Below are 23405 nucleotides of genomic sequence, written 5' to 3'. Positions count from 1 at the left end.
CTTGCATCTGAAGAAGTGAGGTTCTTACCCACGAAAGCTTATGCTCCCAATACTTCTGTTAGTCTTAAAGGTGCCACAGGACCCTCTGTTGCTTTTTACAGACTCAGACTAACACGGCTACCCCTCTGATACTTGTGCTGTTTTAGGTACTGTCCACACTACAAAAGCCCACCAAACACCTACTGCGTTAGATTACGATATAATTGTCCCCAAGATAGTTAGGCACAATCTGCTCTGAAAGGCTGTGTTTTAACTATGCTGGGGACCTACCTCGCTGTCACGGGGAAGCGATGGACCCCGGCTGGGAGCCACCCCCAGTCCCAGCGTAGCCAAAGCCCCGCCCCACCCAGGGCTGGCGGAGCAGAGCACGGCAGGCCTGGTCAGCAGCGGCTCCGAGTGACGCATGTGGCTGTTCTGGATACCGCAGAAACACGGTCCAAACAGCAGCTGTTCAGCGATGCCCCCCGCATTGGCGGCGGCGCCTGGGAGCCCATCGCTCCCCGCGCATAGCATCGGGCAGGGACCGGGCACTATCGTGAGCGGCTGAGCCTCGCAGTCCCCACGGCGCGGGGCTTTCCCAGCCTGGTGAGGCTCGTGGGCTCCGTCTCGGCACTGAACTACAGCAGCGAGGCGGTCCCAGCACAGCTAGGGAGGGGAGTCAGGGGACGCCGCTGCGGGAGCCCTCCCTACAATCCCCCGCAGAGTGGCCCCGATCCTTCTGAACTTGCAGCTCCCCCACTACTCACCCCCCACAGCCTCCATGCTGCCTCAAGCACTGCTCCTGCACTTCCGCCTGCCCCGAGGTCACGCGCAGAGGAGCGCCGCGGCCAATGGGAAGCCGAGCTCTGGCTGTAATCCCGCCCCGTGAACTAATTTTGGCCCCGACCTGACCTTGCTGAGTGACGTTCCTCTCAGCCAATGGCCTCTGTGTTTCGTACCTGTTACGTCATCATGGTGTAAACGCCTCGGTGGCTGCGTTAGAAACTTTCCTCCAATGGCGCAGCCCTCTGAGGACTGACAGCCCATGTGGCCAATGGTATGAGAAATTAATGATTTTATCCCCGCCCCCTGACCTGTGAGTGAGGGGAGCACGGTCCAACTGAGAATGTCGGATGAGGAGAGATCCCGTCTCCCGGAGAAGCCGCGGCCAATGGGCGCGGAAGGGGCGGTGCGGAGCGTGGATTGTTTATATCTTGGGAGAGGAAAAGTAGGTCAGAAGGAGAGCGAGGGTGGCCTACGTAGGGTCGTGGTAGCCGCTGCGGCGCAGGTAAGAGGGAGGCGGGATGAGGCTGCGGCCGGTCCGTGGGCGGGGGGATCTGTGAAGTGGGGGGGGAAGGATTCATTTGCGGGCTGGGGAGGGGGCTCTGTGCCGTGGGAGATAAGCCTGCGGCCGGTCCCTGGGTGGGGGGGAGGAGGGGAATCTGTGCAGGGAGAGTGAGCCAGCAGCCTGTTCTTGGGCGGGGGGATCTGTGCTCTGTTAAGGGGCTGCTGCCTATGGGAGGAGGAATAAATCTTTGTGTGTGTTTAGGGAAGGGGTGTGGATCTGTAGCCTGTGGGTGCTTTAAAACCTGCTCTGTGGGGTCAGTCTTTGTCCTGTTTGGGACGACGGGGAGACCCATACTGCTCGCTAGCCACCCCATTGCCCTCCCTTGGCATAGACAGGGTAGATTCTAGTCTGGGCTCAGTCCCTGGTTCTCTGAACGCCTGCTGGGTTTGTATTGGGGTCAGTCGTGTTCTCTGGCCAGGCTGGCCTTCCTTGAGCATAAGGGAGTGGGGTGGTGTCTGGAACTGGTCTGGTCCTAGCTATCTCTAGCAGACAGGAGCCATGCTGGCCTCTGTGTCATCACTGAGGGATTGACATGCTGCCTTGGATACCATGGAGATGAGTTTGGTGTAAGAACCTCAGGAGTACAGAATTGCCGGTCTGTGATGCTGGTCTGTACCTGAGAGCTCTAGGCAAAGTCACTCTTAAACAACTTGGCATTCTGTTGATGCTTGACAAGTAACCTGGGTGCAGGTTTTCCATTAATCTATTTAGGGTCCAATCCTGTTCCCACATGAACCACTGGCAAAACTCCTTGACCTCAGCAGCTGCAGGTTTGGGCCTTTAATCTTTGCTCACTGACTGAGACTTGCTCTCCCTTCCCCATCACAGGTTAGATCCAATTATAATTTATGGAAAGGAAGGAGAATGGTTCTCAAGTCTCAGCTGCTGAATAAAGACTAAGCTGATTCTTGGGGTTGTTTGTCAATAATTAGGCTTTGTCTGACTCATGTACTTCCTGCTGCCTGCAGTCTCCCTGGGCTAGAAATAAATCACATTTGGATATGGACATTCTTTTTTTCTCCCCTCCTTCAAAGGTACCGGATTGGGTGTGAGTCTAGAGGTACAGATTGAGTCAATCTCCATTTCTATGTTCCTACCCCTCCCCGGGACATGTGTTCTTTTATGCCCCTTTCTAAGGTACTTTTCTTGCTGGGTTTGTTCTTCTGTAATATTAGCTGGAGTGGGGGGAGAGACACCAAGAAACCCTCCCTCTTGCCCACCTCTGCTTTCCCTGTCTGCGAAATCCTGGGTAAGAGGAAGTCTAGCAAAGTTCGTGGAAGGCAATCAAATGCAGCCTCCTCAGCCCAAGGGAAGGAAGCCAGTTTCTGAGTTTAGTCCCCTCCTTCCATTTCAAGAACCCCATGCTCCAGAAAGCATTACCACAAGGACTACTGGCTCAATTGTCCCAGCTGATCTCAGCTGCTGGATTAAAGCAAAGTGAGAATTGTGTAAAATATCCAGGACCCAACCCATGTCAAACTGCACCCAGAGTGCATTAAGGAGCCAGGCCGGCCTCTGAATCTTAGGGATATGTTCCATGCAAGAGATACTGGGAACCAAATAGTGCAGAATGCATCTGCCAAAGTTTAGTTTATTGGTGCAACCCCATTACAGTCATTTAACTGGTAACCAAGGTGTGGGCTCTGCGCTGAGATCTCATGGCTGATGGGAAAAGTCACAACCTCTGGCCAAGCGCAGATGAAAAGAAACTCCCAGCAGCAGCCGCCAAGTGTCCAGTAAAACTCGTAGAATATAGCAAACTTGCGTGGCAGATAGTTCAAGTTGTTATTGATAACGAGACTACCCTTTTGGTTGAGGGATAGATTTTTTTTTTTATTATTATTTTCCCCGAGCACCAAAAATGTACTGGGCTGTTTCCTTTGACTTCTCCCACCCCATTTTATCACTGTTATTGGTCTTATCCCAATTAAGCTTCAGCCAGTTCTCTCATCTTTGGCCCCCAGTCTTGGCTGGACCCTGGTAAAGCAGAACTGCACCATCCAGGTCTGAAAAGTGGAGACTTAGGGCTTGTCTACACTACCGCGGTAGTTCGACGGCTGGCAATCGAACTTCCGGGTTCGATTTATCGCGTCTGGTGTGGACGCGATAATTCGAACCAGGAAGTGCTCGCCGTCGACTGCGGTACTCCACGTCAGCGAGAGGAGTACCGCGGAGTCGACGGGGGAGCCTGCCTGCCGTGTGTGGACCGCGTCTGAACCGCGGTAAATTCGAACTAAGGTATGTCGACTTCAGCTACGTTATTCACGTAGCTGAAGTTGCGTACCTTAGATCGAATTGGGGTGTTAGTGTAGACCAGGCCTTACTGTATGTTTCCCCTACAGCAGCACAGCTTCCTACATCAATGGAAGGGATTTTTCCATCAATGTAACTGATCCACTTCTTCACAGCTATGTTGACGGAAGAATTCTTCCATTGATCTAGCTGTATCTACACAGGGGGTTAAGTCAACCTAACTACTTTGCATGGGGTGCAAAATTCTTCACAGCTCTGAGTGACATAGCTAGGTCGATCTAATTTTTAAGTGTAGACCAAGCCTTAGAGCTTGGTGGTACTACATTTTACTGTCTTCACTAGCAGGATAACGTACAGATTGAACTGGTGGGCTACAAGATTAGTATCCTTTGGAGCCAGCATGAGAGCCCTTGGAGTGAAGGAGCAATCTCTGTGCTGTCATCTGGGTCCTGTCAGGCAAATGGAGCAACTGGAGCCTGACTACCTATCTTTACAGGGGTTGGTGATATCAAAGGCTGCTGATGAATCTAAAAGAATTGGTATGGGCATTTTATCTTTATCCACTGCTAAAAGAAGACAGTTTGCTAATGAAACCAGCACAGTCATCAAAACCAGGTATAAAATCTATTGAAAAGTGTCAAGGAAACAGAGGTCTTCATACTGGTGAGGCAGTACTGGCACTATCTTATCAATGGTATCTTCCCCCACCTCCCCTAAATGAACATATCTGTGCATCTTGTGATGTTCCACAGATAACTTCTGCTGAGACCCATGCACACATTCTGGCAGCAGTTGAGGGGTTAACAGACTGGTATTTACACTTAGAACTGATTTTCAGGAATAAAACATTGACCACTGTCTCCCCTCCCATTTAGAACTCTGGCCACAGATTCCAAATCCATATGAGCTGCTCCTAAATCAGGTGTGTGTATGGAAAGAGTAGGAAGCTGGTATTATACCATAAGGGTTTCCACAGGGTCTCCTGGTGTAGGGCTGGTGTGTGATTCAGCACTTTCTTTCCTACTTTAGGAATAGAATGAGGAATCAGAGTGTCTGTATTTCAGAAGGGGTGGGCTGGGAATAGACTCGCTGGGAAGAGAATCGTAGGACTGGAAGGGAACTTTACAAGGTCATCTAGTCCAGTCCCCTGCACTCATGTCAGGACTAACTGTTATCTAGACCAATAGTTTTCAGTTCCCTCACTGTCAGCAGTGCTCTGAACCAAATCTCTGGGCATCCCACAGGGAGGTAGAAATGGGTCATAGGGAAGAACAGAAAATCACATGACTCTCAGACGTGTGTGTTGCATAAAATGCTGGTAAATACCACTTATTTTTCTTTACTTCTTTCCTCTAACTCAAAACTGAGGTGTCTGTGGCAGTACAGTATATAGGCAGCACCCTGTCCACAGATCTGTTAAAGAGGCTAAGAGAAGGATCTTTCTCTCTTAGAATTGGTGTGGGAGAGTACAGTGAATGATAAAGTGGCAGGCTTAGGCCAGTGCCTTTTTATTTCATTAGCAAAAGATAGTTAAGAGCTGCATAGGCCAGGGAGACCCCCTCAACAGCGGGGCTATGTGGGGCCAGGAGCTCTCTAGCATATTTGCTGTAAAGGAACTTGGCATTTTCAGAATTAGAGGGATTTGCACATGAGTTTAAGGCAGTGGTTCTCAGACTTTTGTACTGGTGACCCCTTTCATATAGCAAGCCTCTGAGTGCGACCCCCCCCTTATAAATTAAAAACACATTTTTATATATTTAACACCCCATTATAAATGCTGGAGGATACACAGGGTTTGGGGTGGAGGCTGACAGCTGGCAACCCCCCATGTAATAACCTCACAACCCCCTGAGGGGTCCTGACCCCCAGTTTGAGAACCCCTGGTTTAAGGGATTTTTGGAAGATGTGTGGAGCCCTAATGGAAAGCTCTGAGGAGGAGGGAGGGGTTTTTTTGTGTGTGACATACTAAAAGGAGATTCTAGGGGGAAAAGGAGGGGATTGAGCAGCAAGAATTGGCTCTTCTGTTTTCTTATGTGAGTTTTTGCTGTAATGGCTAGAAACTTGTTCTGGTCTCTCTGCGGGAAATAGAACCTCCCCAAACCTGGTCTCTGAGATGCAGCTGGCTAGGATTCAGAAACGCGCAAGAAGTTTTGTTCTTGAGGAAAGTCAGGACAAGTTGATGAAAAGATCATTGTCCATGCACAGCAAGAAGTTGGTCTATCTTCTCCTCTTCCCATTGTAGTCAATTAGTCAAAGATGAGCAGACAGGCACACGCAGATCAACTTGTGTAGTGACTGTAGATCCAGGAGGCAATGCCATAGACAGCTATGAATGGGAGAGTTTAGCATCAGAACTTGGCTATGCACAGTGTAGTTACCGGACCCACAGGAGCCTGCATATGGCAATTATTGTTGATCTTCATCTCTTTTCAGGACAAAGGTGAGGGTGTTGGCTGGTTCGTGCAGTTCTCCCTTGTATGCCAGTGCAGGGTGGCACCACCTACCCTTTGTGCTTCTAGGAGTATTTCTGGTAACCCAGTTCAAAGTGAAGTAGATCCTGGTATTTCTTTCAGCCAATTTGGGCTGGGAGCTCTGCAGAGGTGGTGAGCTTGGCTCCTGAGGGTAGGTTTATGCTTGTATTGTTCAGCAGCAACCCCTGCTGGCCAACAGGTATAGCATTGACCATGCTATGAAAGGTGTATGTCTTACTAGTCTAGCCAGAGAGTAGTTTGTGAGGCATGGTTCCATAACGTCATGGTGAAGGTCCAGGTTTGACCTGACCTGGGCAATCCCAAACCTATTCACAAGGTGGCCAGGAGAGGGGTTGGAGCCTGATGACAGCTGTAAGGAGTTGGGGAAACCTATCACTGGAAGGAGGTGGTGCCCAAATAGATCCTTTCCAGTTGTCTGTGCTGCTCTGGGTAATCTTATTTTCTTCCCTTCCCATTTTGCAGATTATCTGTCTCAAAACACCATGGCACGACGCACACGCAACAGCAGGGCCTGGCACTTTGTCCTAAGTGGGGTACGCCGGGATGCAGATGCACGGGCGGTAGCTTTGGCCTCTGGAGCCCATGGGTGGGGCTATGACTCTGATGGGCAGGTAGGTTGGAATATTAAGGCTTCTAAAGTTAAAACATGCTTTAGAAGAGGATATTTTTAAACGCCCATTAAGGAAACCTTTCCTCCTCCCAGGATGCAGGTGACTAGTGGCTTGAGGGCTAGGTGCCCAGTGTGGCAATAGCATGCACAATGGGCCATATTTGGACAAGAGGCCAGTAGCCTACGCTTATAGGGCATCTAAGCTGATGCAAATTACTTTCTTCCCCCGGTGTATGTTATGAGAACTTGGACTCTCACCCAATTACCAGCCTGTCACTTACAAGTCCCCTTGACACACCACCTCTGAATTTGGCTCACTTGGTATAAATTGATGTAAAAGAGCTGGAAGGTGGGAATGAAGCAGGAAAAGAAATAGAACCATGTAAGAAGGGATAAATTAAAATAGCTACTGACCTCCTTCAGCTTGCTTTCCCCCAACTCCTAGTTATACAGCAGGGTCTCAAACTCAAATGACCACGAGGGCCACAAGAGGACTAGTACATTGGCCTGAGGGTCGCATTACTGACACCTCCCCTCTGCTGCCCTCAGCCCCGCCCCCACTCCACCCCTTCCATGAGGCCCCGCCCCTGCCCCACCTCTTCCCACCCCTTTCCTGCCCCCATTCCAACCCCTTCCCCGAAATCCCCATCCCAACTCTGCCCCCTCCCTGCCCCCAGGGGGTGCAGGAGGGGCGTGGGGTGTGGCGGGGACTCAGGGCAGGGAGTTGGGGTGAGGGGTGCAGGGTGCGGCAGGGGGCTCGGGGTTGGGGTGCAGGGTGCGGGAGGGGGCTCGGCAGGGGGCTCAAGGCAGGGGGTCAGGGTGTGAGGTGCAGCAGGGGGTTCGGGTGCAGCAGCGGTGCGGCAGGGGGCTCAGGGCAGTGGGTTGGGTGCAGGAGGGGTGTGACAAGGGGTTCAGGGCAGGGGGTTGGGGTGCAGGAGGGGTGTGGGGTGCGGCAGGGGGTCAGGGTGCAGGGGGTTGGGGTGCAGGAGGGGTGTGGCAGGGGGCTCAGGGCAAGGGGTTCGGCTGCAGGAGGGGTTTGGGGGGCGGGCTCTGGCTCCCTGCCTGCCTGCCTTGCCCTGCCCCCAGGCCGCTCCGGGAAGCGGCCGGAACCTGGGGGAGGAGGGGCACAGGGGTCTGTGTGTTGCTGTTGCTTCAGGCACCGCCCCCAGCAGCTCCCATTGGCCGGGAATGGGGAACCATGGCCAATGGGAGCTGCTGGGGGTGCTGCCTGAAGCAAGAGCAATACACAGACCCCTGTGCCCCCCCACTGTTCCCCACATTCCAGCCGCTTCCCAGAGCGGCACGGGGCAGGACAGGGCAGGCCGGCAGGGAGCCTGCCCTTCCCCCGGTGCGCGTTAGGCCAGAGCCGCTCTAGGTAAATGCTGGGAGAGGGCGGGGGGCCACAAGGAGCTCGCGGGCCACAGAAAATAACCCCGCGGGCCGCCTGTTATATAGGCTAAACTCCTTTGCAAGGTACACATTGGTATGAGGGTAAGACTGACTCGGATACCTGATTGGCCCAGTGAATTCAGAGGGACAGTATATAATTAGGTTTTCCTTCAGTCCTGTCAGAGTGGCTTAATGTTTCTCCAGTGGTAACATTCTCTATAAATTCTGCAAGGTCACTTCTGTGGAGGGGAAAGAAGAGAAAATAAAGGGCAGAAATGTGTCTTTCTAGATGTTTGGCCTGAACATCTAAACAATTTGCTGAGGAGAGGAGAGCACTGGGGTGGGCTATGCACAAATGAGCCAGAGTTGTACAAAATCCAAGTATCTCCAAGTGTCCTTATAAGTATGACATTCAATCTGGGCAATGGAGCAGGAATATATAGGAAACAGTGGGCTAATATCTAACACCAGTGTAAATCTAGAATAATTTACTGAAGTCATTGAGATTAGAGTCTGGCCCTGCACCTTGAAATACAAATACTGCATAAAAGAAATAGGTTTAGGTTCAGCTGTTTGATCTGCTAGCATATAGGGATAGTAATGTTTAGGTGCTGTTGTAACTAAATGTCTTCTGTGCCCATACACCACAGTAAGCAAAAGCTTTTTAAATTAGGATATCTTTATTTATTTATATCTCCTAGAGCTGGAAGGGACCTTGAAAAGTCATCGAGTCCAGCCCCCTGCCTTCACTAGCAGGACCAAGTACTGATTTTGCCCCAGATCCCTAAGTGGCCCCCTCAAGGACTGAACTCGCAACGCTGGGTTTAGCAGGCCAATGCTCAAACCACTGAGCTATCCCTCCCCCCTTTTAATGAAAATATCTTAAGTGTGAGGCCTTTCAATCACCTGTCCCCTAGGACAGGCGCCAACATGAAGTGTTGCCCTCTCTTCCACATGAGGAGCAGCAGCAGTTACTGCTTGAAGCCACCATTCCCTCACTCCTGAAATGCACTCTACGTTTTTCTCCTTGCTTACTGTATTACTGTTGGTAGCATCCTAGCCCCTTTTTCCACGTCAGTCCCTCAGCTGCCCAACCTCGCTCTCCCTTTGTAAAATCAAGACCTGGAATGCAGTGTGCTTGTCAGCCTCCTTCACTTTGCTTAAACTTTGCATCCTTCCCCATCCACTCATCTGTGTGGGCTCTTTTGGGCATGTACCTTCTGGGACCTTTGGGTATTACTGCAATACAAGGAGTGTCAAGCCATGGCTTTGTAAAGCACTGCTGGAGCTATGGGATGGCCCTCAAATTTTAGCTTTCTGATGGTCTCCCTCTGCTTTTCCATGGCAGCACAGTGACTCTGACTCTGAGCCAGAGTTTCCTTCCCTCTCGCCCTCCATCCCCAGCGCCATCCCTGTGACAGGAGAGTCCTACTGCAACTGTGAGAACCAGAATGAGACTCCCTACTGCTCCAGTCTGCACACCGTCCATCACGTCAAGGACTGCCAGTGTGGTGAAGAGGATGAGTGTAAGGAAGCAGCTCTTAAACTGCTCTTGCTATTCCTCTGGTGTTTGAACTGTGCTGCTTTCTCTTTGCCTGTATGTTTCAGGTTCCCCTCGTGTTATGCAGATGATGGTGCCTCTTGCTCATCTGTAGAGGAGTGGGGGGAGGGGGATCACCACTGCATTCTTAGTGGGGAAAATATAATCTGTGCTATTCCTGCATGGGGTGCTATTTTGTTCTTATGACATACCCCGTAGGGAAACTGGGAAGATACAGGATTTAATATACTGGTTATGATTCACAGGCTAAACTCTAAAGATGTTAATGCACCAGATCTCACCTGTGGGGGCCTGGTTTCAAATCCGGCTTAGGACACAAGTGAAACTGAACTTCATGTTTACATCCCAGGGCATGTCTACACTGCCCTGCCATGAACTTCTGGGGTGTGAATAGCAATGCACACCAACGTGCTGTAACTCCCCTATGTGGATGCTGCAGGTACAAACGAAATGGTTCCTACTTCACATTAATGTAATCCAGTGCACACTGCTGTTCATACACCTGTAGTCTGAACTGTGGGGCAGTGTACATGTAATGAGGATCAAACTCAGTTCAATTCAGTACAATTAGCAAACTGGTCAGGTAGTAAGGAGTATTGAAGATCAGGCTTATTGTGCATTAGGAGAGCTAGATAAAATCTGGGCCTGGCCAGATGGTGGGGGTGTTCATAAGTGAGGAATGAGAAGACAGCACACTGCTTGTCCTCTGGCTGTAATTTCATGAGCCTAAGGGGAATAAAAATGGAATTCTCCAAAACTCAAGGATGCTCTAGAAGTGTCTTAAATTCTCATTTTCCCAGATTAGACATCATCTGGGTTGTTTCCTGCTTGTCTTTCAGATTGACATTGCTGTTTGTAATAAACACTGAAGGCAACATTACTCTGTCTCATACATGGCCTGGATTCCATCCCAACCTCACATGCTAACTGCCAGCAGTTATGTATGCGACAGTGTTAGGTAACTGCAGTTGTAGGACAAGTTGCTTTCATATCTGAGCTCTGGTGTTACCCCCAAACGAGAACCATTGTTTGTTGATGGTGACAGACGTGGTTAAGGATGGACCACGCTGGCATGACATCCCCAGTCAGAATACAGCAAGAAGGTCTTGGGCTTTAACAAGCTGACTGTTCAACTAACTCAGTTTGGTATTTAAAAAATCTTAAAGGCTGTTAAACTGTTCTGTTTCTGGATTGGTGCGATCTCGTATAGCCCCACCTCCTAAATATGTTGTCTTCTTCTGAACAGACTTTGAGTGGGTGTGGGATGACATGAACAAATCGACTGCAACCCTCCTGACCTGTGACAACCGCAAGGTGAACTTCCACATGGAGTACAGCTGTGGCACTGCTGCTATCCGTGGAAACAAGGAGCTGGCAGAGGGGCAGCACTTCTGGGAGATCAAGATGACCTCGCCAGTCTATGGCACTGACATGGTATGTTGAGACAAGCTGTTTAGGAACAAGTAGGTGCACAGAGATAGACGAGCTTTTAACAGAACAGTACTTGACAGCATGCCTCATCAATAGCTCTCAAAGTACTTCACGAAAATTGGAATCCTCTTCAGCTACCAGACAGGAAACTAACCGTTTAATGCCTGAAGGGACCATTAGATCATCTGCTCTGACCTGTGTGGCACAGGCCATTAAATTTCACCACAATACCCCTATATTGAGCCCAAGAGCTTCAATTAGACTGAAGCAGAGAAGTTAAGTGACTTACTTGAGATCTCACAGTCAGTGGAGGTCATGTATAGGACCCACATCTGGCTCTCTTTCATGCCTTTTGTTACATTATTATTTGTAGGTCACCAGTGGTTGTCTCAACATGACAAAATAGAGAGATGGGCCCTGCCACACAGTGCTTGAAGTGACAGAATGCAGAGAAATGCCAGATTCCTGTCCAGTCAGAGATGCACCTTTTTCTGACTAGTTCCTAATGTGTGGTGAATGCTGGAACAGCACTAGAGCATGTAGATAAAGGAAGTTACTACAAAAAGAACAGGAGTACTTGTGGCACCTTAGAGACTAACAAATTTAGTTACTACAGTAACTCCTCATTTAACGTTGTAGTTATGTTCTTGAAAAATGCAACTTTAAGTGAAACTATGTTAAATTAATCTAATTTTCCCATAAGATTTAATGTAAATGCGGGGGGTTAGGTTCCAAGGAAATTTTTTTGGGGCAGACAAAAGGCATTATATACTGTACAGTGATGTACTGTACTGTGGTTGGGAAGTGCCCTTGGCTTACCTCACACAGACACAGCCCGCTGCAGGCAAGGACGCTAGGAAGCACCTTCGCAGCAGCAGCTTTTCCGGAGAAGAACAGGCGCCGACTTTGCCGGGGGATGCTGCAGGCCCGCCTCTTCCCGTCCCCACTCCACTCCAGGCCCACCTCTTCCCACTCCACCTCCTTTCTGTAGCACACCGCATCCCTGCTCCTTCCCCCTCCCCCCCCCCCCCCGAAAGATCTAAGCGCCACCAAACGGCTGTTTGGCAGTGCTTAGGACTTTCTGGGAGGGAAGGGGAGGAGTGGAGACGTGGCGCTTCCCTGCTTCTCCCCTTCCCTCCCAGCAAGTCCTAAGTGGGGGGAAGCGCTGGGAGGGAGGGGGAGGAGGCGGAGAAGAGGAACTTGGACAATGCTCCCTTGTAAAGTCGCTGCTCTTGCACAGAATCTTACAAGCAGTGGACAGAGCAGGCAGCCAAACGACGTTATAAGGGAGCATTGCACAACTTTAAAAGAGCATGTTAGCTAATTGAGCAGCAATGTAACTTTGAAGCACCGTTAAGCGGGAGGACGTTAAGTGAGGAGTTACTGTATTTAGCTAACAATCACCATTTTCCACTCCCCCTTTGGAGTTGTAATGCTGGGTTTTGATGTGAGGCTCTCCCCTTTGATCATCGCTTCAGTTGCTTAGTGTGGTGTCTGTAGATGTAGTTGGAAGAAAGAGGGGAAGAGCATGGCAAATGTCTCTCCCTTTTATCATGTCCTTTCTTCCCTCTCAGCTTTTCCCTCTTCAGAGTCAGGTGAGCATTACCTCATCGCAGTCCCAGACTGACCAAAGGAAGGTTGGTGACTCACTCAAGAGACTAACAGATTCTTTTGTTGCTGCCTAGGCCAGCGTCCTTTGTTCCTGTGAGGCTGGGCTGGGTTTGTCCCATACCTGCCCTGATGGGGTGTGAACTGCCTCTCTGCTCTTGAATAGTTTTTACCTGGGCTTATTTTAAGCCACGAGGATACATTTTCAGCCTCGTGCCTCCATACATGAAATTATAACCTATAACATTACTATAACAGCAATGCTCAGTGCATCATGAGCCTGCCAAAGACACCCAACATGACAAACTTTGCATTGGATACCACACAATCATTTTATAAAGATGAACATGGGGGTGTAGGATGTTTCCCCGTGATACAGAGCATCACACTCCTGTATTGTCTCACTGCTATGTTGTGCTTAATGCCCTGAGTGGTTCCATGGCAGAAACAAAGAACTTGTTTACTTCTTTGGCATGGGCTACTTCCATCCAGATGGTGGGAATTGGGACTTCAGATGTGAATCTTGACAAGTACCGCCACACATTCTGTAGTCTGCTGGGCAAGGATGAAGACAGCTGGGGACTCTCATACACAGGTAATGCAGGGTATGGAGGGGGACTGCTGCCTTTAGAGTTCATGGGGAAGGCTCATGGATATGAAGAAACCTAATCCTAGCAATTGTGGAAGTGCTCTGAGGGATGGGAATAAGACTGAAATGGTCACCTGGACTGTGAATCTGCTCTGATATCCCTAATGGACTTGGACTGAAACTGCTGCCCACAGCCAGCCTCTCATTTGGGCAGCGGAGAGAATCCATGCATATTGCCAGTGTTGCTGTTTTCCCATCAGGATTGCCTCTGTCATTTAAAGTCTCTTTTTTGTATACAGTGAAGTAACTCCCTTAACTGGATACATAGACTGACCTAGAGGCTGAACTCTGTCCATGCCCCACCTCCCCTGTAGATAACAGCATAAACTCCCCCCCGCCGCCACCGTGCCTCAACCTAAAAAAGGAGTGAAAGAAGTCCAATCTGTTCTGTATTTGCTCCACGACTGAGGCTGCCAATGAGGCTCCCTCCCCACTGCCTTGGTGAGAACACCTAGCTCATTTCACTTAGGCTGTCGCACCACAGAGGGGCAATAACTTTCAGACTTTAACACGTTTGGCCTATACTTGACCATGGATCTAGAGGCAAGAGTACATTCCACCATTGGCTGTCTCCTGAGCTGCCAAAGCCCCTTCACATGCTCTGGGATTGAGGGCAGCAAACGGTGGTCACGGGGAAATCCAGGTTTTTTTAATTAAATGGCTGACTCCTTCAGTTTATACAAATTAGGAAGAGATTATGGAAGATGGGATCGATCTAAAGAGTATAGGATTGCTTCTTAATCTGCTGTCTGTCTGTCTAAGGATTACTCCACCACAGGGGAGATAAAATGAACTTCTCCTCAAGGTTTGGCCAAGGCTCCATCATTGGGGTTCATTTGGACATGTGGCATGGAACTCTCACTTTCTTCAAAAACAGGAAATGCATAGGTAAGAGTTGGGACAAGGTGGCCTTCATCCAGCCAAACCCACCCTTAAGCACAGTGGTTCTCAAACTTTTGTACTGGTGACCCCTTTCACATAGCAAGCCTCTGAGTGAGACCCCCCCTTATAAACTATAAGCACTTTTAAAATATATTTAACACCATTATAAATGCTGGAGGCAAAGCGGGGTTTGGGGTGGAGGCTCACAGCTTGCGACCCCCCATGTAATAACCTTGCAACCCCCTGAGGGGTCCTGACCCCTAGTTTGAGAACCCCTGCTTAAGCACAACAAAGTGATGGGACAAAACATGCAGGGAGGGAGGGGTGTGTGAATTATGGAACATTGACCCTTTGGGTGGGTCTTCAGATTGTTGCTGCCTCTTGGAAGTCTTAGTGCCATCTGACTGTTTGGAGATGAGGATAGTGAGCAGGCTTCCTTAAATAGCAAACTATAGGAAGATTAAGTGCATAAAGCAGAGTGTCTCTAAAACACCTATTCACTCCTTCAACAGGCCTGACTTCAAAAATCTCCTGCTTTCCAGATCTCTATCCATAAGTTTGTAGACCCCACATTTAGGTGGGAGAAGGGGTGACAGTTCAGATCACAGGGCATCCTAGGAACTGTATCCCTGCATTATAGGCAATTACCTAATTGTGCCCTTGCCTATGACTAACACCAGCCTCCTTGATTGTATTTCCTCCCAGGAGTTGCAGCTACCAAACTGCAGAACAAGAAATTCTACCCCATGGTGTGCTCCACTGCAGCCAAAAGCAGCATGAAGGTGATCCGCTCATGCACCAGCTACACGTCCCTCCAGTACCTCTGCTGTTATCGCCTCCGCCAGCTGTTGCCCAACTATGTGGATACACTGGAAGTGCTGCCATTGCCTCCAGGACTTAAGCAAGTTCTACACAACAAACTAGGCTGGGTGCTGAGTATGAACTGTAGCACACTGAAGCCTTCCACCTCTTCTTCCTCCTTGTCGGGAAGTGACTCAGATAGCTCCTGTGGGTCGGATGCAGAGGCATGCCAAAGGAAGAGATGCAGGAGGACATAAGTTATTTTCAAACAAACTGCCTGGGGGGGTGGTTTCCTTCATTATTTCTGAGGGTGATCCAGGCCAGACACCTGTTTGTGGGGACACCAACTTCTAATCAAGTTTGCAAAGACTTCTACCCTCTTGAAATCTTTTAAGCTACAAGCATCAGCCACTTGCATTGAATACCTATCCCAAATGAGGAGAGTGACTTCTTTGAAATAGGCAGCCTAGATAACCTGCAACAAAATTTCCTAGCTTCATCTCCTACTCACTGCCACCATCACTAGCTGATCTCTAGGGCGTAGACTGTTCCAGCAGAGATGCAAGCTTTCAAACTGGCTTCAAAATGTGCGTCTCTTCTAACAGGCTTTATGATCAAATAAATGACTTGACTCCCATCAAAAGACAAAATCAGTTACCACTCCACCTCTCTCCTAACGGTTGTGTTGGTTTGGCACCTGCAATGAAGGCATCGGGTCACTGGGACGTGATCTAGAACAGCAGTGTTTAGAGAAGTGCTCCTAAAATTGCATCTATATGCTTTACTGTTGGCATTGTTGTGAATGAGCAGTTACTTGCTAGAGCTGATCTGTAAATGCTCTCATTTGAGTCCTGTGACTTCTTTAATTGCTTTGCATGTTGGCTGTTGCTGCTTTTCCTGTATCAGACTATTAAATGGTAATAAAAATACTGTTTAACTGCCTGTGAAGGTATGAGCTAAAGTGTGGCTCTTGAGAATATAGTGTCAAAGCAGCAACCCAGGAAGCTTTGCAGGAAAGCAGGAGATTAGTATCTTCCAAGTCTTCTTGTTCTTCCTAATGACCCATTCAGGCTGATTGGGTGAATGTTCCCCAAATACACACACTGTTGTGATAGGAATATTGACTATGTAACAAACTTCAGATACGGAAATGATATATGCATACAAATTGGATAATCAGCAAATCATAACCTTTCCACTGATACCTTACATGACCCATCTTGCATAAAATATCTTAATTATGCCATATTCATATTAAAACTACTTTTATGAAGAATATGGGGTGTAGTGTCACACAGACATGTTGGGGGGCAGATTATTCCCACAGGTGCCTTGTGGAGTCCTCCTTCCTCTGAAGCATCTAGTACTGGCCACTGGCAGACAGGATACTGGATTAGATGGAGCTCAGGGCTGACACACTATGGCAGTTACATGGTTAAATAGGTGCACCTTTTATGTAAGGAGAGGATAAAGGTGGGATCTGACTTGCTGCCTCCTTTGTTAATCAAATTAATACCTGAGACTCTGGTTTTATTGCCCCAAAGAATGGATGAATAATGCAGGGCTCCTAGTAAATCAGACAGTGGGATCCACACAGCTCTCACTTGATCTATTACTGTGACAGGCCTGGTGCCAGGCACCTGATTTGAAACTCAACACCGCTTTATCAGTAGTTATTTTGCATAATGTTCATACAAGACTTGCATGCTGACTGTAGCAGGCCAGAAAGTCTATTCCTCTCCTGGGTGTCAGAAAGAAATACTCCTGGATTAGGGACTGACAAGGGGCTGGATCCTTTGGCAGAAAATAATCCATCCGTGGCCTGAAACTGCTCCCACTGACCTTCAGTCAGGGAAGAACCTATTTCCCAGCTCAGAAGTGACCCTGATCTATAAGACTTTAAACATCACTGAGGAAAAAAATATCCTGTTACCTTGTAACTATAGGCACTGTCTTGATAACTAGCAAGTCAGGACACAAAGTGATGGGAGCAGGTATTGAACATATAAAACAGCAGGCATGTTCTGTAACAGTAATATGCCTAGAGTTGTAAGGACTGATGGGTTCAGGGTACTAAGATAACAAAGCTGGTCTCAATTAGGATGCTAGATTGAAATAGAACTGGTAAGTAGTTCTCTTCTGCTGTCTAATACTTATGCTCCCTGTAGCAAAGTAACATCATACCTGCCACAAGGCTGGGGTAAGTGAACTCTTTTCCCCCTCCCACCAAACATAGGGAGGCACAGCACCAGAAAGACTTGCGTGCTCCTTCCTCTTGTGTCTGTTTGTGAGAGCTGTGGAGCCTGCTGTCTTCTTTATCCACAATCTTACACCTCAGCAGTACTGAATAGCAGCAGGAAATGAACTCCCTCTCACTTCTAGCCTCTCCTCAGAGGGGGCTGAGTTAGCAAATGACTTCTGGTTAAGGTTCTTCTTCTTGCAGAGCTCTAATCTTACCCCTGAAGTAGCCAGATGCACGTGATTTGGAAGACTCTTGTCTGAACTGGAGCTATCACTGAAGTGAAGGTGTTTACATGCATATGGTGGAGGCTGAGACCTTCAGCTTTCAATATCAACTGTGCTGAACTAAGTCGGGAAAGCACTACAGAGTGCCCTTTAACTTTCTAAGTACAGCTGTGGGAGGAAATGCAGGAAGTACCCACATGTCTATTTGGAAATACTCTCACTGGTAGAGATGATACAGTGATGCTCCTCTAAAACTTCCCACACTAGCTACATGCATTCTCTGAGATGAGCCTAATACCCTCCACTGTGATGAAATCGTTATGAGAACTTGTCTTGCTTTTCCAGTTACAGGACCTGGAACATCTGTTAGATGAGAAGCTTAACCACTTGGTCTTCTGTATTAGGACACCGCATTACTGTGGTTTGTTTTGTTAGGGGGCTTATTCCTTCACCCTCTCTCTTCCCTGGTCCTTCTCGCATGAACAGAGAGCAACAATACCCGAAGTCCAAAGACGCAAACAATTCGATGTTTATTGGGGTGAACTTCCAGCAAGCATGATTCCAGTTTCCTTTTTCCTTATTTTTGAATCCCAACTTACTTCCTGTTTGCCCCTAATTTATATAGTAATAGTTTTAGCTATACCTTAATCAATCATTCTACTAAAATTTACTTAACCAATCCTAACATATTGTAACATGATTAGCTAACCAATTATATCCCACTACCTTAATTAGTTTACACCCAGCAAAATTAATTATACAGCAGACAGAAACCATGCAAATAAACATACAAAACAATACAGAAGTGAGGATTTTACAACTACATCTATACAGACATAAGCGTTTTCTAGCTGTGTCTATTGATAAGTGAGTTCTTACCAGACAGAAAACTATCAACCTAAGTTTCCTTTTATATCTTCTAGGCTCTTTCCTTTCTCTGGAGGTGATAGGAATACAATCCTGTTCTGATATTCCTAACAGTCCAATAGCACCTTATTTCCATGTGACTAGTTTGGAATGTGAGGATGTGACTAGGGTTACCATATTTAAAAAATAAAAAAAGAGGACACTCCACAGGGCCCTGGCCCCGCCCCCTCCCCTTTCCCGCCCTGCCCCAACTCCGCCCCTTCCCCACCTCAACTCCGCCCATTCCCTGCCCCTTCCCCAAAGTCCCCGCCCTAACTCCCCCTCCTCCTTCCCAGCCACGCGAAAAGGGCTGCCCGAGCGCTACCGGCTTCACGGTTTGCTGGGCAGCCCCCAGACCCTGCACCCCTGGCCGGCGCTTCCCCAGCGCAGCTGGAGCCTGGGAGGGGAAGTGCCCAGCCGGGGGTGCAGGGTCTGGAGGCTGCCCGGCAAACCGTGAAGCCGGTAGCACTCGGGCTTCGGACAGCCCCCATGCCTCCAGACCCTGCACCCCCGGCCGGGCACTTCCCCTCCCGGGCTCCGGCTGCTGTGCTCCTCCCCTGACTCTTCGGCTCTGTTTAAGAGCCGAGCTGCTCGAGCGCTACCGGCTTCGGACAGCCCCCATGCCTCCGGACCCCGAGCCGCCGGCCAGGCAGTTACACTCCCGGGCTCCAGCTGCTCTGCTCCTCCCCTGACTCTTCGGCTCTGTTTAAGAGCCGAGCTGCCCGAGCGCTCCGGCTTCGGGCAGCCCCCATGCCTCCAGACCCTGCGCTGCCGGAGCAGAGCAGCTGGAGCCCGGGAGGGGAAGTGCCCGGCCGGCGGCTCAGGGTCCGGAGGCATGGGGGCTGCCTGAAGCCGGTAGTGCTCGGGCAGCTCGGCTCTTAAACAGAGCTGAAGAGTCAGGGGAGGAGCAGAGCATCCGCGGGAGGGGAAGTGCCCAGACGGTATTTTCCCAGACATGTTCAACTTTTTGGCAATTCCCCCCGGACGGGGATTTGATTACCAAAAAGCCGGACATGTCCAGGAAAAACCAGACGTATGGTAACCCTAGATGTGACCATGCATTTCCCAGTCTATGGCTGCCTCTGCTGCTTAGCCGAAGGCCTTAGCCTAAGAACCAGGCCTCAGACTGTCACAGTAAGAGAAGGCTCTTACACATACAGAAAGTGATTTTGATTCTTTCTTTTATACTTCTATAACTAGCTAAGTGATAAGAATACACCTAAATTCTTAAAATATAAGCCTTTACAGACAGGCCTGAATATCTATATCCTAACATGGTTGAACAAGGAATTTCTTTGGCAACACAATGACCTGGCAGCTTGTTTACTTAAATTAGTTTATTGGAAGAACGTATCCCCATGGAACAGCCATTTAAAACAAGGATTTCTATTCATCTGCTGTCCCTTCCTAGTTTCCCTCCTCCAAGTAAGTGAGCAATGCTACCTGGAGACCCACTGAAGCAAGAGCGGATTCTCATTTCAACATGGAAACCCAAACTTAAAGAGCTAGGGCCTTATTTTCAGAAGCATTCAAAACCCACAGTTCCTAGAGTCAAGGGGAGCTGGGAGTACCAAGTACCTTTCAAAATTCAAACACTAGTGGTCAAAGTTTGGGAACCCAGCGAGAGGCCATTTTTAAAGCTGTTGACCTTAACATCTCTGGGGTGGGAATAATACACACTCCCTTTTTGTTCAAGAGTTTTCTCTAGCTAGCCTGGCATTGACGGCTGGGGAGCCCAGCTATCCAAGTGCAGATGATTTTACTCATTTTAGTCTGGTCTGCTCTCTCACAGCTAAGCTACTCCCCTCTAGGCCAGCAGGTAGTCAAGACCACTGGTTAATTCCTCCCCCCCACCACCTTTAAAGTAGTTCTACCCCACTCAGGAGACAACAGCCAGGGTGGTGGTGCTGGGAGTCAGGAGCCTAACCAGACCATCTCCCACAAGGACTTGTGGGGAGCAGGGAGGTTACGAATCAGGTCTATAAAGCAGCAAAGGGAGGCTAAGCCAAGGTCTTGCTGCATGGCTGACACTGGAGTACTAATCTCATGCATCTCCCACAGCAAAGGAGATGATCTCTTGCTGCCCAGGGAGAGATCACTGTACTCCTGGCTGCACTGTTGTGTTCTAAGACTGCCAGCTTTTACTCCGCTCTGCCCATGGATGCACAAGGAAGGGTATTTATTTAAATAGCAAAACTGGAGCCATGGGGCTGAAGCCAGCATCTGTAATGAGAAATGTCGTGAAGTACAAGTCTCCATTCTGAAGCAGAATCCACTGCCTCAAGAGGCTGGATTCAGAGCAGCACTGCTAAGCTAATGATAGCTCAGGCACTGCTAGATTTAACATCTGGACAGACCAACCCCATCATTTCCCAAAATCCACTACGCACTTAAGTCCAAAACAAGGTCTTGATTAGTGGATGTCAAGAAGAGAGAGACTTGGCAGGATAAATCTGCCCCAAGCCGTCGTTCTCTCCTGCTATCCTCTGCTTTTACCCAAATGTCACGCAGCAGGAGGAGTCTGTCCTTCTCTGTGCTGCACTCTTGATAGGCCTTAGAGGAAACAGGAGAACAAATTGGTGTAGACACCATACAACTAAAATTTGATCTCCGGCACAGGACTTAGATCCACCTGTAACTGAAGGCGCAGTGCTTCTTCTGCCATGCAGGGTTAAGAGGATAAAGTCAGAAGTAAGAATTTATGCTCACAAATCACTCCCACCCCCCACACAACTGATGTGCATTCCATCCTCCCCGTTCCCAAGGAAATGGGTACATCTCCATGGAGGGAATGCTAACCATGACGATCTGAGCAGGGGAGAGGGAGTATGCATTTGGCAAAAGGACTAGTGAGGCTTTTATTTGTAAGCTCTGCCTCATTGGATGACAAAGGGACAAAGCTTGTGTGTGATTAGTTCTGAACTGCTGAGGAAACCTTATTTCCTGGTAGAAAGTGTCTCCCACCAAAAATAACCACAGAAGTGTTAAGCAGAAGCCTAACATTTCACACCATGCATTTTACCAGTGAGAAACATCCATTGATTCTACTGCTATCTTCTCCTCCTCCTCCTCATCCCGTCCTCCTCCTCACCTCCCTGACTGTCTGACAGGCCTATATTGATTCCTGCTATATCATTTGCTTCGGATTAAGCCATTTAAAATCAGCCCAGACAAAGGCATTGGATGTACCACAGGAAGATTCCCTGAGCAAACCAGACCAAAGTGGGGGACTAGACAAAAGGCAGGGGAGCCCTGGGCTAGCTGGGGCACAGCGGGGACTAGCCAAGCTAATAGATCTTACAGTAGCAATTAATGAAATGTCTCCCTAGTGTGACCATGAAACCCTGTTATTTGCAGGCAGCTACAGACATTTTATATAAGGGCAGCTTGTCCATTGATGATGGTCCCATTCCATCAGACAGGGCTTTTCTACAGGAAGGGAGTAGATCTTGGAGTCATTGTGGATAGTTCTCTGAAAACATTCACTCAGTGTGCAGTGGCAGTCAAAAAAGCGACCAGAATGTTGGGAACCATTAGAGAAGGGATAGATAATAATACAGAAGATATCATATTGCCTCTATATAAATCCATGGTATGCCTAAAAATGCATTAGGGGTATGGAACAGCTTCCATATGAGGAGAGATTAATAATACTGGGACTTTTCAGCTTGGAAAAGAGACAACTAAGGGGGATATAATCGAGGTCTATAAAATCATGACTGGTGTGGAGAAAGTAAATAAGGAAGTGTTATTTACTCCTCATAACACAAGAATGGGCAGGGATGGTGTCCCTAGCCTCTGTTTGCCAGAAGCTGGGAATGGGCGACGGGGGATGGATCACCTGTTCTGTTCATTCCCTCTGAGGCACCTGGCATTGGCCACTGTCGGAAGACAGGATACTGGGCTAAATGGACCTTTGATCTGACCCAGTATGGCTGTTCTTATATATGTTCTTATGTTGCTGAGTGGCTCAAGGGCTGACCTGGAGTAGTAGGCTTGGGGAAAGGGTATGCTGCTGCTATGGCTGCTGCTGCTGCAACAGGGCTGACTTTGTTAAACTGCTGGATTTGTCTCTTCCACACCTGTTGCAGTCCCATCCCGTCCTTCTCCACACGTATGCCGCTGGACCAGTCCCCATCAGTGCAGAAGGAGAATAGTTGGGTCTCCAGCTGTTTCCTGCAGAAAGACAGATGCAAGGATAGGACATGCAGTGGTGCATGTTTGGGAGATTACATCTTACCAGCAGCCTCTGTAATAGGGTTTCTGGCTAGTCCACCTCTATTCCTCCAGGACCAGCATTTTTCCTCCATTAGCTCACATCCCTCTCCATCTTCAGAAGGGTCACCTCCCTCCTGCTGCTAAGACAGCATGTTCTACTGTCACCTAATGTTCCTCACCGGATCTTATTTCCCAGCCTACACCTCTTATCCCACAAACACTGTTATTCCTAGATGGTAGAGCACAGTGTACTGAGAGTGTGAATGGCAATGGGGGAGGGGAAAGAGCCAAATAACCATACAGGGCCAGTCATGAAATGAACATTCCTACATCCAGTCTATTCTGAATACCGTGACAGGAGACAAACTGGGTCCCCCCGCACCCACATGGAGCCCCCTGAAATACCACGGCACTGAGTTCAGGGTGTGAGGCTCTCTCTATAAGGATCTGCCACGGGAGCAGCATCAACCCTGATCCCACAGTGTGTCAGAGTCACAACCAGAACAAAGAGTGATGCTGATGTTCTGGGCTTGGGATTCAGCTGGGGGTTAAGAGTTGGGAGCATCTGCCTAGGTGACATAAACTCACTTGTATGGGCGTTTTGCTATTGTCTTGGTCAGTGCAGAAACATGCTGGCTCAACTCATGCCATGTGTCCAGGAACCAGACCTCAGTGTTACCCCAGAGCTATAGCACCACCAGCCCCCGGAGGAGGAGAACTAAAATGAGCGAAACATGCAAGAGTTGCAGCTAGCAAGGGATGTGAAGGGTAACAAGAAGGGTTTCTACAGGTATGTTAGCAACAAGAAGGTG

General features: G+C 48.8%; 3 protein-coding genes across 3 annotated transcripts in view; 1 reads left to right on the top strand and 2 right to left on the bottom strand.

Annotated features, from left to right (window-relative positions):
- The window catches only part of NUBP2 (nucleotide binding protein 2), a 249202-nt gene extending 248398 nt beyond the window's left edge, over positions 1-804 (bottom strand). The window contains exon 1 of the mRNA XM_026648195.2: positions 747-804. Within this exon, the coding sequence (XP_026503980.1) occupies positions 747-762 (16 nt within the window). The 5' untranslated portion in view covers positions 763-804. The remainder of the gene's footprint in view (positions 1-746) is intronic.
- The window catches only part of MAPK8IP3 (mitogen-activated protein kinase 8 interacting protein 3), a 312779-nt gene that overhangs the window by 134223 nt on the left and 155151 nt on the right, over positions 1-23405 (bottom strand). The window lies entirely within an intron of this gene.
- SPSB3 (splA/ryanodine receptor domain and SOCS box containing 3) lies at positions 1202-15579 on the top strand. The gene is made up of 7 exons (XM_026648194.2): positions 1202-1267; positions 6535-6683; positions 9420-9597; positions 10879-11066; positions 13164-13266; positions 14083-14208; positions 14908-15579. The coding sequence occupies exons 2-7, from the start codon at positions 6555-6557 to the stop codon at positions 15258-15260; spliced, it is 1077 nt and encodes a 358-aa protein (XP_026503979.1). The 5' UTR covers positions 1202-1267; positions 6535-6554; the 3' UTR covers positions 15261-15579.

Source organism: Terrapene carolina, unplaced genomic scaffold, assembly GCF_002925995.2.
Source record: "Terrapene carolina triunguis isolate 2854851 unplaced genomic scaffold, T_m_triunguis-2.0 Scaffold67, whole genome shotgun sequence".
NCBI lineage: Eukaryota > Metazoa > Chordata > Testudines > Emydidae > Terrapene > Terrapene triunguis.
Note: the sequence above shows the minus strand (reverse complement) of the source record. Positions and strands in the feature narration are given on the sequence as shown.